At 37.8% G+C, this 17,439-nt stretch overlaps 1 protein-coding gene across 1 annotated transcript; it reads left to right on the top strand.

Annotated features, from left to right (window-relative positions):
- Positions 1-2,265: 2,265 nt before the first annotated feature.
- Positions 2,266-16,414, top strand: LOC136265229 (uncharacterized). Its single transcript, XM_066060085.1, has 4 exons — positions 2,266-3,133; positions 15,268-15,374; positions 15,430-15,475; positions 15,532-16,414. The coding sequence occupies exons 1-4, from the start codon at positions 2,399-2,401 to the stop codon at positions 16,189-16,191; spliced, it is 1,548 nt and encodes a 515-aa protein (XP_065916157.1). The 5' UTR covers positions 2,266-2,398; the 3' UTR covers positions 16,192-16,414.
- Positions 16,415-17,439: the final 1,025 nt, after the last annotated feature.

Below are 17,439 nucleotides of genomic sequence, written 5' to 3'. Positions count from 1 at the left end.
TGTTATGGCAATGCACCCAGGAACATGTAGTTTGAACTGTAGGTTGTCTGCCTTTATCCATTTAAAACCTTAACTAGTGGTCACCTTGCCACTTTCCTCCGGTCCTATAATGCAACTACTTTAAAATCTCTGTAATATAGGGAGGGAGTAACTGAGGTTTCAGAGCCCCCTCCTCCCTCCCCCTGAAGAAGCAATTAGGGTCACACTGAAAACCCAGTTATATATAAATTAATAATCTGAAAAATGCACAGGTATTTCGATTGTCACATTTATGACTTGATCTGGGTAAACCATTCTTATCATCCATGACAGTAAGTTTGGCACAATCACAAAGCTTTATGAATGCACAATCATGTATGTACAGTTCAATTCACGTGCTAAGATTGCAAGCATTCTGATAACTGTCCATGGTGTTATTCATGTAAAATAGATCAAACCTCTGCCATGGCTACTGGGTAAACCACTTATAGAAATTTGGTGTGTACATAGGCTAGCCATTGTAGCAGTGCTTTTTGATGGTTAGAAAAAACAAAGTAACAGCTACAGCATTACAAGGCAAAATCCAAGAATTACTCAAAAATGTGCATTGTATTAGAGTATTACAATAATATTTCCAAAAAGTTAAATAAACATTAAAATTATAACTTATGACTTAAATAACATCATCATGTCAGTAGATAAGAAGAAATGTGGGTAAAAACAAACCCCAAAGCCGCACATAGAATACATAAAGAAACGAAATCTACACAAAAACAGCTGAGCTGTGAAAAAAGGTGTGGCCATAGCCTGAGTGAAATGAAACGTGGAAGCCAAAAAATGTTAGTACTATAATGCACACAGCCATTATTAAAATTTATTAGCATTAACATCATTACAGCCATTTCTTGACCACCATCTTTGATTTCACAACTTTATTTACCCAGGCTATTGAAGGCTGCACTCTTTTTCACAGCTTTGCTGTTTTAGTGTGGATAATAAATAGAAAATCCAACTATACTTAAGAATACAATTTCAGCTCACTGTACTAATAAACTAGTTCGAATATTGTCAATGTATAGTGCATAATTTCTGTTAAATGTGTTAATGTGTCTAATTATATTGTATACAGCTCTCAACTGACTGCTTCCAATGGCTTGATAATGATTTTAGGGGTGCTGAGAAGATAATGGAAATAATTGGATACAAGGTTGTTAAGGATAGCGGAAAACCACACTACAAGGCTCTCATTATGGAATTCAAAGCGGATGCCTCAGAATTATCTGTTAGGAAGAAAATCGCTAAAGTTTTAGTGGATTTGGTGCTCTTTGATTTTGAGCTGGACACACTGATGAAGTGTGTTAAACATTGCTATAAGAAACATCATGCTAAATGTTCCTTGTTGGATGCTTTAGAAGCTAGAAAGATTGCAAGAGGGGGTGTTGATGAGGCACTTGATTACCTTAATTAAATCATCGTCTCCACTCAGCGCTAGTAGCACACAGACAGTAGCAGTGTTTTAATTGCAAGACAGTCACTAAACGTTCTGGAGACAATCAATTTCAATGTAAAACCTGTGGGAAAGTAAATGAGCTTACTAGCAGTGATTGTTTTTGTGAGTTCTGTCAAATATTAGTCTTCATTGCTCGTCACAGGGAAGCCACAGTAACCAATTGTCCAAGATGCAAAGCAGTATTGAAGAATTTCCATTAACGTTGTGACTGGAACTGTATATTTTGCTTTTCTTTGATGTGTGTTTATAACATATACGCTATATGAATGTTGCAAGGGGAAAGATTACAATAATTATATTGTTTGGTGTGTGTAGCAGTGCAGTCGTTTTGTAGCAGCTCAGTGTCATTGCAACACACCTTGGTGACTATAGGTATCATGTGCTCTGTTGTGGTGCTCTGCTGTGATATCAGTAATCTCATCCTCGCTCACCTTCACATTCAAGACTGAATGTTAGTTATAGTTAAGGTGGATGAAGGCATTCACAAAGGGGATGTGAACATTTACCCATAAAAAGCACATTTCAGCGCGGGGCCCACTTCGCTGAATGATGAACAAAATCCTGGCACCACGCATGCGCAAAGTTAAATTATTCATGTCATGGATGGCGTCATCAACAGACCGTCATCTCAAGTAGTACTGTTACGAGACGTTACCAGTGGTGGTAAAGTGATTGGCAGGGGATCGTATGGCCGGGTAATTGAAGTGTACGTACACGGAACGTTGTGTGCTGCCAAAGAAGTTCACTCCATTTTAGTGGAGGGCGTTATACGGCCCGGCCGAATGTGAAGCCACGACACGATCGTTTCTAACAGAGTGTTCCAACGCTAGTCGATTACACCATCCTAACGTGGTACAGGTGTTGGGTATTTACTATCCTACTCCTGAGGCTAAACTACCATGGCTTGTGATGGAAATGATGGAAAACAGTTTGACAGCCTTTTTGGAAAAATATGAAAGAGGGAAGTTACCACTTCACATCAAGTTATCCATCCTGGTTGATATTTCTCAAGGAATGGAGTTCCTTCATGGTCAGGATATTATTCACAGGGACCTCTCCTCCAACAACGTTCTTCTGACAAAACACCGTGTGGCTAAAATTGGTGATTTCGGAGTAGCAAAGTGCATTCAACACAACAAAATGAAGACACAAACTCAAGTACCTGGTATGTTACACTTCATGCCACCAGAAGTTCTCTCAGTCAGGCCACGTTATGGTAAACCAGTAGATGTGTTCTCACTAGGTTGTATAGCCTGTCATGTCATGTCCCATCAGTGGCCTGAGCCAAAAGATCTGTTACCAAAGGATAGCATGACTGCTCGTACGGAGGTACAAAGACGAGAAGACTACCTTCTGTCATGTGCTGAGCCATTGAAACAACTGGTAAAATCATGTCTTCATAACAAGCCAGACCTACGGCCTGATATTTTATTGGTGTGTTCAGAGCTAAAGCGCCTCAAGGCTTCACTTCCATTTGCCATGGATGATTGTAATAATCAACTTATGAACCTTAGTCCAGAAAAACAAAAATTGAGCAAAGATGGTCAAAACTCAGATGAAGCTGATGCTGTTGTGCAGGGTTTAAAGGAACAAATACAAAAGTCATTGAAGAGTCTTTCCTTGAATAAGCTTTCTCAGGAAATAGTATGTTACAGTAATATTGTGATGTGTATATTATATTTGAGAGATAGTATGAGCATTGAATATACGGTATGATTAATTCTTAATTAGAAATTTTCATAGTGATGATTAACTTTTGTTTCAGAATTTCAATCACAAGTATATTCGTGTATGTAATACGTTGTATTCTATTACAAGTTGATGTGTTACTCCTAAAAGCAGTGTTCAGTTAAAATAGTCCACTATCCCAATCACTATACGTAAATACAGTAAAATATTGTATTTTATAATTTATAAATTATTTAGTAATTCATTAATTACCACATTGTTTTGTTGCTAAGGAAGTATTACTCAAACAAACCACAAGTGATGCTCAGAACTATCTGTCAACAGTTTTAGAGCATGTCTACCATGCGTCTTATTGTGAGAGTTCTCTCCAAAGTGCCTTCAGCCTGCTCTTCACTTTCGTACTCCTACGAGATGGACATGAAGGGATATGCCATTTCTGATAGCCAATCAGGCCTGCACTGTCATTTGTTGGTTGCTTACTAAATACCCATGTACCCCATTAGAAAAGCAGCTCGTAACATGCTTAGCTACCTGTTTCATCCATATTTATTCACTTCAGAGAAAAGCTTAACTGTTTGAAAGTGTTTATACATCCTTCATTTCTCACACTTGCTTACATACATATTATAAGTGCAGACAGACTCACATGCAGACACATAAATTTCTCTGGACAATTTCAGATTACCAGGAGTGCGCCTATAGCTGGTGTGTCTGTTTAAAAATTAAACATGGTGGTGAAGTCACATTAGTATTGAGGGCTATTTATAAACACAATGTATCTACCTTATAAATCAATCTACGGTGACTGGTGTTTCTGCAGTGCTGCTAATGGATGAATTTCATAATAACAAAAGTTGCCCCTAGCAACCTGAATTTTACAATATTTGTAGGGGTAAATATCTATAGTAACATCTCCAAATTTTAAAAGGATAGCATATATAGGTCATGAGATATGACATTTTTAAATTTGTTGTTTTTCCATACATTATCTATGAGAGGGAGTAACAGTTGCCCTTTCTGGGCAATCACATAAATAACGCATAGGAAAACAACTAATTCAATTAATGTCATTCTTCAATTTAACATTATTTGTAGGTGTGGATCTCACAATTAACCTCTCCAAATTTTAAAACAATATAATATATAAATCATGAGATATGACATTTTGAACTTTATGGTTTTTCCATACATTATCCATGTGATTGTCCACTGTTACCCCCCTCCCATTGATAATGTATGGGAAAACTGCAAACTTTAAAATGTCATCTCATGACCTATATATGCTATCCTTGTAAAAGTTGGAGACATTACTTTTGACATTCACACCTACAAAATAAGGTAAAATTCAGGTTGCTAGGGGCAACGGTTTACAATTCCTTATGAAATTCATCTATTTGCAACTGAAGCACACCATAATAAATAAATAAAGTAGTGAAGCATTATATTAACTCATCAGCAAAGTCTCAACTTTTGAGATGAAAGTTACAGAAGTATTCAGCAAACATGCATGTTATTTTCAGTGGGTTGGGAGGGGGCAATAATTGGAAGTACACTCTCAGGAAAATTATGAAATTTAAAAGCTCTGAGATAGAACTTTATATAATAGGGGTTATTGCTTCTACTATAGCTCAATATTGGTAACTTTGAATCCAGTCGCCATATATATAGCCGGAAATTTTTTAGGGGCAAAACTTTTGCAAATTGTGTGGCTAAATGTGACCGGATCTGCGAAAACAGGACATAATTGCATATTTTTCAAATTCCTGTTTATTAAATATTTATAATCTACTTACCCAAGTGTACCCACTGGCAAAGTTTCAGCTTCATATACCAATAACTTTTGGAGTTATAGCTCTACAAAGTAGCAACAACAGAGTACAGCAAGTATAGGGAAAATAAATTACAGGCAATTACAAAAATGCTTGTAACTACCAACGGATTGAGGTATGGAGCTAAAACGTTCACCATCGTGTTTGCCATGTACAGGGGAATCAATTATTGGGTACGTTTTTCCTTTACTCACCCTTCTTCATTGCATACAAAGGCAAAATTCGTGAAGAAAAATTGATGGCATATGATCGCTTGACATGATGTAAACAAGCGCTGATAACTTACGTATCTGTGGGTCTACTGCAATGACATAAAGATTTTCCAACTCCTATTGAGCAGGCGTATAAGATGATACTCAGGTTTTTATTGTTAGTCCCTTACTTCACTAAGAAAGAGACGTTCAAACAATTTATGGAATTTTTCAATAATACGCAAGTATTTCACCCAATGTATTCAATGCTTTATAATGTAAATTTAGGCTTGTGCAATTATGTCCCTTTTTCGCAGATCTGGTCACAAATACTATTTTTGTGTCTTCTGTCTAATTCACAAAAGTCTAGAAAAATTTTTTTTACTAAGGTAATACCTACTTGTGTAAGCCACATGATCAAGACTCACGGTAGTGAGTCGCGAGGCCAAGAAGCACAAAGCACACGCCCACAAAATAATAAACACGCGACCACTACTGTGAGTCATTTACATGAGGGATCGATTATGCAATCTTTTGAAATCCGCATGGCGAAATCTCAGCCTTACTAAAAGATTCCACCTCGAAACCAGGGGCATGTAACCTTTGTATAATGAGTAACTACCACACAAAAAGTCAGGCGAATTGTTGGAGTAATTTGTTCCATCGCCCACCCTTTTACCATGCGTTAATTAAATTATTTATTCAAATGTGCATCGTTCTTTTTTTCATTTTCTTCGTCATCGCATCCCATTGAAGCGACTTTCTTTCAACCATGAAGTCGTATTGTAAAAAGGCTGCGGCTATCAGGGGCTTTTTACACAATGTATCTGTACATTTAATTTCGCTAAAAGTTGTTTGGTAGTTTATGAGATCGCTTTTGTGCTCTTTGAAGATTCAAACTTGCCGCCATGACGTTGAGGTGTAAGGTGCCCGCCTCAATTCCCAAACCTAAACAGTGTGGAAGTGGGCAAAGTCATTAGCCATAGCGAGCTGGCTGATTTGATAGACACTGTACTGTCAACTCTTCGTTTAATCAGTGTGAGCAGTCACTGATTTGTTTTAATTTCGCCACGTGACGGTATGCCCGCTAACTCATCAGCGTGACTCCGGCCCATACAGGGCCGTACATAACTGTAGCCAGTTGTTTCATACCCGCTGTAGTGATACAGTTGAAGTAATTTACTGCTACATTACCCGTGTACGTCTTTAATCCCACCCCATGCAGCCCTTCAGTGCCTGTGAAACTTCAGTGTTGACTTAAAACTGAAGCCAGCATCAGCGCATCACCTTTCCGAGTCACATGCAGTACTTCGTAGACCCTCATGCAACCACCCACAATTATAGAAACTCTTTAATGATAGCATGATGGCTATATTGTAATAGTAAACATTTACATTACGATGATCCCATAAAATTTAAAAAAATGACTACAATAGCACAAGAAGCCATGCAGATACACTAGTGTTTGGCTATTAAGTACCACCAAGAGTTCATAATATTATAGTAGTGGGGTCTTGGTACCACATATTATTTGTCCATTGACCATAAACTCGCCCGCCAACAGTCACAACATCAGTATCCACCCTGCATATACAGAAGGGATACAGTATGGTAAGGCACAGCTAACTAAAAACATGTAATCATAGTCAGACTAACATGTCAACAAACACTTATTTCCACTATTATGATTATTGTTAAAGTGAGCACATCCAACATAGTCATTCCCAAGATGTATTCAGCATACTGCAGCAGTTAATGACCAATTTAGGAGTATATTACTTGACTTCTTTTGTGGTTCTCACCTACATTGTTGACATAACAATTTTTGTTGCTAGGAGACATATGAACTAGGAGGGACTAATGGTTATAGCATAATGGTAAACAAGTTACAACAGCAAAGGAATTTTAATAAACTAGCAGTGATCGGATAGTTGATAGATAAAAGTAGAAAACAATTTGTAGTTTCTCCAGTCCTGATTGTTTGAGGATAAGCACATTAGCTGCTATAAGCATGAAAAAAGCAAGACAGACTAAATTTCAACACAAGGTTTATGATGCAAACTCATTATGCATCTACCAATGTGTTACCCTACCACCCCCCCCCTGGATGTAAGTGGGGCTTTACAAGGCGAATTGACATGAAACTGCTGCTTCACTATGGGGCATTTGACAATCATTTATTAAGCAACCAAGTATTTTTTCTATGCTATGTCAATTCCCCCACGTTGCAACTGGAGCCAATGGTAGGGATTTGACACAATAGGTTTTCCCAACCATGGGGCATTTAACATTCGGTTGTGCCCACTATAGCCCCATATATATCCAAAGGGGGGGGGGGGGGGGGGGGTAGTATGGCAATGCATTGATACGTGCATTATATATAATATGGTGTATCTATAGGGGTAAGTAGATTAAGCCCGTACCTTGCGGGCCTGAGAATGTTCTTCTCCTGTTTTGAAAACTAATCTTTTATTGCCTGCCCCTAACTAGAGTTTGCCTGACACCTTCAACATCACAAAAAGGTATCTAAAATGGTTAATTTAGCTTTGGCCATTGGCAAACTACAACACACAACAATTATATCAGAGTATACATAACTCTATATATCTGCCCAGTTACTATATAGTAGGCTCCATCAGATCTGCTCATATTATTATCACATCAATCAATTGATACAATGTCATAGTAATTACAGTATACTGTATGTACGCATTGAGCTGAGCCCTCAAAAATATTAACTCATTTGTAGTATTGACTTACCCGCTAATCATTCAAATGCCTGAAACATTATTTATAGCCAAAGTTTTCACCATACATTATAGGAAGCCATAAAGTATATAGCCTATTAAACTTTCCTGAACTGTTGGTGGAAGCACTTGTCTGCTCTTGACATCTTTGTTGTCATCACCAACCATCTAGGTTGGGAGAAAAAATCCTCTTTCATTTTTAGCTGTCATTTTTAGCTGTTTTCTCAGGGTTCAGCTCAACTTGTTCGCGATCTGACCCACACAGCTAGAACAAGCCAGCTACGAGGCTCTGGCCTACACAAGCATAGTATATAATCCCAGGAAGCCACTATGGCATAGGAGATTCCTGTCTAAAATTACGACGGTAGTTATATAGTCATTTACAATGACTTAGCTATACACGAACTTACCCAGCAATTCGCTGGGAAAATAGTGTGATGCATTCAGTGCCGTCAGGCGGCATGTCCATTCCGAGGCATACATTCAGCAACAACTCACAGCTGATTCGGCTCCACTTTGTCATGCACAGATTTCGACTAGACTAATTATATCACCAACCCACTACTTCAGCAAGAACAGTAGTCTCGACATTGCCGGTTCTTATTTACGTGAAACATCACGCGAGATATCATGTGAGTCCTTGCGTGAATTTGAACATTATTTTCACAGTTTGAATGAATTTTCTCTTAGCAAGTCACTTTTAGTAGCGCTTCTAAACACTGAACTTGAAAGCTTTTTCTACTAATTTAGCTAGCTAATCTGTTGCTGAAGCTGTTATTATGCATGCATGCATGCAGTGTCTCCTATGTAGCTAATATAATGCCTAACTGTATGTTCTCTATTCAACAAAAAGTAGTGATATCCTGTGCCAAAAACAGCCCAGCTGTAAAAAAAGGCGAGGCCAAGAATGCACAAGTACATGTTCATGTAGTAACTACAACCAAAAGACATGATATCAAAATCTGGCCAAGAAAGCATTTACAGTATAGGCACTTTTGTGCATTTATTTTCTATATGCTTCACATTATCACATCCAGCTAGTTGTACATGTGTGCTTGCAATACTGAGACGATAAAAGATATTACACTGCATTGTTACCAAAATTAATTTAACTAAAAATTTACAATTGGTTTCTACTTGGCCATCTTTTTGCACTGTATATTAAAATAAAAAGATGGCCAAGTAGAGACCAATTGTAAATTTTTAGTTAAATTAATTTTGGTAACAATGCAGTGTAATATCTTTTATCGTCTCAGTAGTATTGTTTATATTGCAAGCACACATGTACAACTAACTGGATGTGATAATGTGAAGCATATAGAAAATAAATGCACATACTGTAAATGCTTTCTTGGCCAGATTTTGATATCATGTCTTTTGGTTGTAGTTACTACATGAACATGTACTTGTGCATTCTTGGCCTCGCCTTTTTTTACAGCTGGGCTGTTTTTGGCACAGGATTATATTTTCATGAAGCTATCATTACTTGTGAAATTTGCAAAGTTTCGTCCCTTGAAAATTTCTGCATGGCCATACACTATATTAAGCATGTCTGTGATATAAAAATGGCCTCAAAACAGTGTTACCATACTCTATCATTGGGCATATGATAGCTTAGTAAAGATAAGAGAAGGCTAGTCTAGAAAATGTCTTACGGATAATTGTTAGGTCCTTGTCTACAGTTGCTCTAAGACCCTTGATTTTACAAGTGGTTTCCAAGTCCACGTCTTCTAAATGTGAAGTTACAATCTGGCCTTCTTATGCAAGTGCAATACATTGCACTTAGAAATACTGCCAAGTGTTAGTCCAAGGAACCAGCTTATCAAGATCTTCCTGTAAAGACAGAACATTATTGTCATTACATACTGCTGTATACCATAGGTGGACCTAGGAGACACTGTCAGAGGGGGCCGAGGGGGGAACTCTAGTACACAAGCTATATTTGTTTTGCTTAACTTTGTTTGGTATAGCTGGATGAATGAAGGACATACACTTAACACTCTAATTTGAGAAAAAATTTAAAATTATATCTCCTAGATTTGAATTTGGAAGTATTTTTAGCTGACAAAGTGTATGCTTTGCAAAGCATATCGAAATTAATTAGCCTATCTGAGAAAATGATGGTAAAGTGTACTAAATCAAAATAAGGTATCTAGTATTGCTATAATTTTCAAAAATGATGGCATTAGAATTGCGACTGTTCTATTAGAGTAGCGAATGCTCTATTAGAGTATCTCAATCTTTGCACAAAAATTCAAACTTAGCTGTTTGCCTCACTTTCTGTCTTCACAGTGTACAGTTTATAACTGTAAAATGCATTTGTAACTGTTGTCTTTTGTTTTTCCATTGGCTTTCTGTACTTCTGAATACAGTGTGAATGTAATCAATGTATGATTCCAGTTTCTGGTGTCAATATAGTCCTGTAGGTCCAAGGGGGCAAGAGAAGGGCCAGGGGGTGCAAAATCCCCCTTCCAGATTTGCCTATGCTGTATACAACTAAAGTTATCAGCACATAGTAAACATGCATGGGTTATGGAAAATAGATGGCAGGTGACAAACATATCTACAAGTATGTAGAAAAGTTTGGAATTTTCAACTAGAGTAGGGACCATGACACATCGATAAAAAGTACTGAAACAAGCTGGAATAGTGCACGATATTAAACCACAGTAAAACAATAAGAAGTGTTATATCCCTACTGTGCCTTTCCATTATGGTATCTTGAGCACAGTAGGGATATAACACTTCTACTGTTTTACTGTAATTTAATATCGTGTACTACTACAGCTTGTTTCAGTACTTTTTATCGATGTGTTATGGTCCCTACTCTAGTTGAAAATTGCAAATTTTTCTGTGTAGTTTGTTAACTTTTTTGTAAATAATTATTGTGACTGGTGAACCCATGCATACCGCATCTGAAATGGCACCGTGCACCCCAATTACTGTCTGAAAAGTGAAGTATCCATTACGCTTCATTGTCAGCTATGTTCAACCTGTTACGCAGCATTTTGAATCAAGAACTTTTCGAAAAACACCTCTGCAATCCATGTATCCTGAAAGCAAAGGAATGGTGCCATGCACCCCAGTTATATCAATGATCGTCTGAAAAGTGAAGTATCCATTACGCTTCATTGTTGGCTATGTTCAACCCATTTCAAAGCAGTACGAATCAAGAACTTTTTGAAAAGCACCTCTGCTATCAAAATAGCCACTATGACAAATACAGAACAATGAAAAAATCAAGCCCGTAGCCTTAGCCGTTATCGAGTTACACTTGTCTGTCAGTCAGTAGAAAATTCCATTAAATAAATTATTTTTAAATTCCGTAGCAACTTGTTGAAGGCGTTTCGGGTCAATCTGAAAGCTTGTTTGGGCTTAGTTTCACCTAACCAATACTTCCTCATCGTTGTCAGGGGAAATTGAGGCAGTTTGTTTGGGTGATATCATTTCATGGGCCACGCCTACTCCTTTGTGATCCCCACTATAAGTAGTGTTGCACCGATAATCGGATCAGCTATCGGTTAAACCATATATCGGCTTAAATTATACTTATCGGTATCGGATCAAAAGACACAACACTAGCTGATACGATATAAGTACACGTGATTTATGCAAGCGCCGCAACCGCTTAATTGTCTATTGTTAATGCCCGAAAATGGCGGAAAGCACGAGTTCGAGTGCAAGCAACCCTAGCAATGCAGTAAACCCTAGCCGTGATTTGGGAAGAAAAACATCAGTCATTTGGGAATTCTTTACTGTTGATGAGGACAGCAAGTTTGCTATTTGTGATGAGTGTGAAGCAAAAGTTCCCAGAGGTGGCTTTACGACGAAGTCTTATACTACTACTAACCTTGTACACCATTTAGTAAAAAGACACCCGGAAATCCACTCAAAATACCTGGAAAGGAAAACGGAAATGGAGCCAAAGCAGCCAATGGAAACAAGAAAACGGGAACTACAATGACAACTTTCTTTAAACGAAGTGCAAGACTGAAGTAAGGGCTGGGATATCAACGACCAGAGGGCACAACGAGTACATCGAAAAATAGGTGAGATGGTAGCGATTGACTACCAGCCAATTTCAATGGTAGAAGATGTGGGATTCAGGCAAGTCTTGAAGTTGCTAGAACCACTCTACCAGTGCCCCTGTAGGAAATATTTTACTGAAACGATTATTCCAAAAATATACTCTGGAATGAAAGAGGAAGTTGTGAGGTTGATCAACAGTTGTGATGATGAAAGTTACTTGAGCTTTACAATGGATGCGTGGAGTTCAAGTGTGAATGATACAGCATTGCTTAGCCTTACAGCCCATTGGATTGATAGCCAGTTCAAGCGAGTTTCTGTTGTTTTGAGTGCCCAAAGCCTTACTGAAGCCCACACTGGAGAATGCATCACTGCTCAGGTACTCAGCATGCTGGAAAAAATGGGAAATAGCATTGCAGAGGGTGCATTTAGTGATCACTGACAATGCCAGTAATATGGCTAAGGCCATGCGTGATGCTTCTCTACCACATTTTGGGTGTTTTGCCCATTCTCTTCAGTTAGCAATCAATGATGGCTTACTATCTCAGAAAATAGTGAAAGATATTGCAATATGCAAAAGTATAGTTGGGCATTTTCACCGCTTCTCACAATTTGGAAAGAATTCAAGAAAGCTTCAATATTCCACAACATAAATTGAAGTAGGATGTCCAAACAAGATGGAATTCCACATTTTACATGTTGACATCAGTCCAAGAGCAAAAGATGGCATTAGCAGCATATGCTGCTGAAAATAGCAGTGTTCAACAGCTTTCATCTCACCAGTTGGATGTCATGAAAAGAGTTATTGAAATTTTATCTCCTGTGGAAGAGATCACTAGGTCCATATCTGCAGACCTTGCAGCTATTTCCATCGTCATACCATACATACATATACTTACCAGAGCACTTGAAAAAATCACTGATGATAGTGGCATTCTCACTATGAAAAGAGAACTGCTTTATTTGCTTAAACTACATTTTAACAGAATTGAAGAAAACAAGCAGTTATCTCTTGCTACTTTCCTTGACCCTAGGTTTAAGGACAAATTCTTTTCAAGTAATATTGTTAAAGCAACAATTAAAGAAATTTTATTGGAAGAAATGTCCAAGCTTGACTCTGGTTTGCAAGGTAACACTGAAATGGAGAGACCAACAAGGCCTAAGAGAGTTTGCCCACTAAAAAGTAACATTCTGTTAGATGTATTTTCTGAAATTGTTGCTATAGCAGTGAAGACCTGCCCACATCTATTAGTGAAGTGGATAGGTACTTAAGTGTGCCTTTAATAGATTTCAAAACAGGTGACCCTTTTATGTGGTGGTCACAGCATTGTCAAGAATTTCCAAAACTAGCCCGGCAATTCCTGTCTGCACCTGCCACTTCAGTGCTGTTTGAGCGACTGTTCTCTGCTGCAGGAGACCTACATGATGAAAAACGAAACAGGATTATACCAGAATTATCAGAGGAGCTATTGTTCATACAAAACAACTTTGTTCTAGTTGGTACTACTTACAAGCAACTTACCATGTAGTTTACATTGTGTAAAGAACTATCAGTGATTCAGTCTAATACCTTTCTACCACAATAACAACACATATTGTTTGTGAGTTTGTAGTGTTTATGAAAGTTATTAAAGTGTTCTTTTATTATTTATGTGTCATATCGGATCGGCTAGTGATATTGGCATCAATGCATTCTTATAAATCGGTTATCGGCTAAAATTCCATATCGGTGCAACACTACTATACAGTATTATCATACTGTATGATAACTTAAAAACTCAAGGATTGAATTACACAAGCTCTTGAAATTTGGCTCATCTTTAGTACTGCTTGACCCGCTAAAAATGTTTCAAGGCAAAATTTCATTCAAATATCTGACACAATATTTATGACCAATCAAAACTTTCACTGTACTTTTTAAAGGGAAGCCATGTAAGTATGCAGTCTGTTACGCCCTTTTCTGACCTTGTATTAGAGCTAAGCCACACATGTATGTTCTTGAAACCGTTACTGTTACCACTAATCATATATTGTTGGTTGAAACATTATTTCTCTTGAGAAAAATTCCACTTTTCTTTTTCTCCAGGTTCAGTTCAACTGGTACATACTATAAAATGTTAATCTATAGGTGGAAGGAACAGAAATGTTTATGAAAACGACTGATAACCGTAGTGCAATTATTTTAAAATGAAGTAGGGTTCTGGCAATAAAAGGTATAGGGAAATGAGATATGAACGATGGTAGCTATGTCCTACATTAGCATGTTATACTCTGGTTAATCTCAAAAGTGGCTAGGTACGTAGCTGCCACCATTCATATCTCTTGTTTCACTACTTTATCACTAGAACCCTATACTTCATTTGTAAATCAATAATCACCAGTTTATTAACTTTTTTTGTTATAGTATAGCCATGGTATACACATGTCCTTCATTAGAGTAGCTTGATCTTGCTATACTGAGCTATGCAATAGATTAAGGGACGTGGTTCAATGCCATATCTTGTTTTCTACTTTAAATCTGCAGCTAGAAAATTAAGTTGAATTGTCATCCAGCTCTACTATTGAGTGGCAGCATGTTCTGATCATTTAAGAGCATGGCACATATAATCGTTTTATAAGTGCAGCTACACACATCTACTTCCTCTTACAGTATAGCTTAGACATTTGAGTAATATTGTGGTATCTAATACTAAATACACTCATCTAAGGAAGTGTCAATACAGAAAATTAATGCCTTGGTACAGCCGTACATACAATTTTCTTGTATGCAGAAAAGATAAAGTGCAGAGAGCAGACACTTTTATCAGAACTGGAAAAGGCATATTCCACCCGTGAGTTTGTTATTGTGGTGGCCTGCACTGCTTTGTTTGGCCTCTAGCCTTATGACTGTGGTCAAGCTGGCTGACTGGCAGGCTGGGCAAGCAGGAAGGGCAGATCAAAAATTGGGTTTCAGCAAATTTTAAAAAAAATTCTATATCCAGCCATCTGTTTTTTTTTAAAATGCACTAAGACTATTATGTAAAGCTGATTTTCATTGCTTATGGTATTTCTTTGATGGTTTTAAGGGCATCAATTTGGCGGTTGTTGCTAATTTTAGGGGGCAGACCTATTAAACAGTATAGTACATACGTATATCTGTTCATAGCAAAGCTAGCTACCATGTTTACACATTTTTGAATTTGATTACTTCTCTGTTATGTACAGCAATAAAGGAATAAACTTTCCAACCTTTATTTGTGCTATACAATAGGAACAACCAATTGTTCTTTCAAGTTGTGTGCTTTGTTTTTCTCTAGAACTGTCATCCACAACCAATAATGCCGGTAATCCCTATATCTAACAGTACTACTTCGAATAAAGAAAAGAATAGGAAAGGAAATGCTAACACTGCAGAATCTTTTCTGTAAGCACCTGCATGTCTATCAACTACCTTTTAGATAGTACTTTCTATTGTATAGGTACTTACAGCAACTTGGCTGGGATCCTGTTAATGGAACTTTTGATGTGAGTTCTAGTTCTCTTGGCTTGTATTTACTATAACATGCACGTGCTGTTAACAGAGTAGCAATATTGATGTTAAATGGAAGAAGTTGTTTGAAGCTGTTGGCATCACTGAAAATAATCTAGTGGATATAGATGTAGCTAAACTTATATGTGAATATGTGGTCAGACATGGGGGAATTGAAAATGTTATTAGACAGCCGGAGCATGGGTTGTCATCATCACCACTACAACCTGCTAACATTGATAGACTGCCATTATCAAGTAAAAGTGAAGGATCTCCCATGACCCCATCAGTATTGTTGCATAACAATGAGGAACAACCACCACCACCACATGAGGGCTGGCGAGATAACCCACCATCACAATATGGTGGCCAGGAGCTTCCCCCACCACCAGGTTGGGGCCATCCCCCACCAGGTTGGGATCATCCCCCACCACCACCACCACATGGGGGTTGGGAACATCCTCCACATGGAGATTGGATACATCCTCCACCACTACCACCACATAGAGGTTGGAGGCATCACCCTCCACCACCACATCATGGTTGGCGACATCCTCCACCACATCACAGGGGACATCCCCCACCACATCACAGGGGACATCCTCCACCACCACATTGGGGTTGGGGACCACCACACCACCATCACTGTGGACAGCGACGACCACATCCACCATTTCATCACAGAAGTGGAAGACCACCTCCCCCACGTTAACAACTAACTACTATTAGCTAGCAACTAACAAAAGTAAAAACTGTTACAAACTTTATGTTATCGATATGTGTAGTACTGCGGAAAAAGATTTTGCTGCAATGAGTTCATACACATTTTCTTTGGTAGGCACTAGTCTAGGCAAGTTATTATAACATTTAGTATTGTATTTATTGTTCATACTACCCTGTACGCATGTTAAAGAATTCGTGTCATGTGGTGTCAAGTCAATGTATGTGTACTGATATATGGAGAGTGCCAGGTGACATGTTATTGCTAATACCTTGGAATTGAAAAAAACATTGATAACATGTCAAAGTAGGGATTTTTCCACAGAGCCATGTCATACATATCTCTTTGTTTTGCTACCTTTTTATTGCTTGGATCCCTTTAAAACTTGTCTACCTATAATTATTGTGTCACAACATAACATTTTTATCTTGTATGACATTTTTCCACTGAGCAATGTTGTAATGGATTATGCTATCATTCATATTATCATTTCACAACTTTTCATTAATTCACATATATGTACTGGTTGTTTAGCTTTTTGTTATAATAGCACATGTGCATATTAGAATATGGTACACGCTGTTGCATTAGGGTGACTTCTTTATGAGAGTATCTAGAGTGAGCCTTTGTCCTAAACAATACTTCTTCAAAGTGTGTGGTTGCCATACACTATAATTTTCAGTGTTTTATTCATTATTAGTACACCCAGACCAATAAGTGTGATTGTAGGTAGCCAAGCATGCTTGATCACAATAAGATAAGTGCAGTTAGATCATTAAGGGGCATGCTTGCCAGGCCTCCATTATTATTATTAACACAGTTATCAAGTAGGGCTGAAACAAATACTTGTGAATACTCATTAAGGATTTTGGTACTAAGATAGTAAATGTGGTGCTGAGTTTGATTGGTATAATTTCTTGTCAGGAACACTAACATTGGCACTTTAATACAGTGTGTATATATCATTGCTTTGAAAAAGCTGTCAACTGCTTAAAGTCAGTATAGGGCCATCTGAGGGTGAGGTGGCTCCAGCTCATTGATTGAAATTTGATCTTGGTATTTGTCTAGCACTTTTAACATCTTTAGTGCTAGGGGTGGTGGTAAGGGGTACTGGTAACCATTAAAGTCAGTGTAAACATGTCAAATGGGTATGACTACAAGTAGCTAGTATTTGTGAGTACCCAATCATTAACTCTAGAGAGTACTTGAATACTATTTAAGATCTTATAGAGTGCTGGT

Source organism: Dysidea avara, chromosome 8, assembly GCF_963678975.1.
Source record: "Dysidea avara chromosome 8, odDysAvar1.4, whole genome shotgun sequence".
In the NCBI taxonomy this organism is placed as follows: Eukaryota; Metazoa; Porifera; class Demospongiae; order Dictyoceratida; family Dysideidae; genus Dysidea; species Dysidea avara.
Note: the sequence above shows the minus strand (reverse complement) of the source record. Positions and strands in the feature narration are given on the sequence as shown.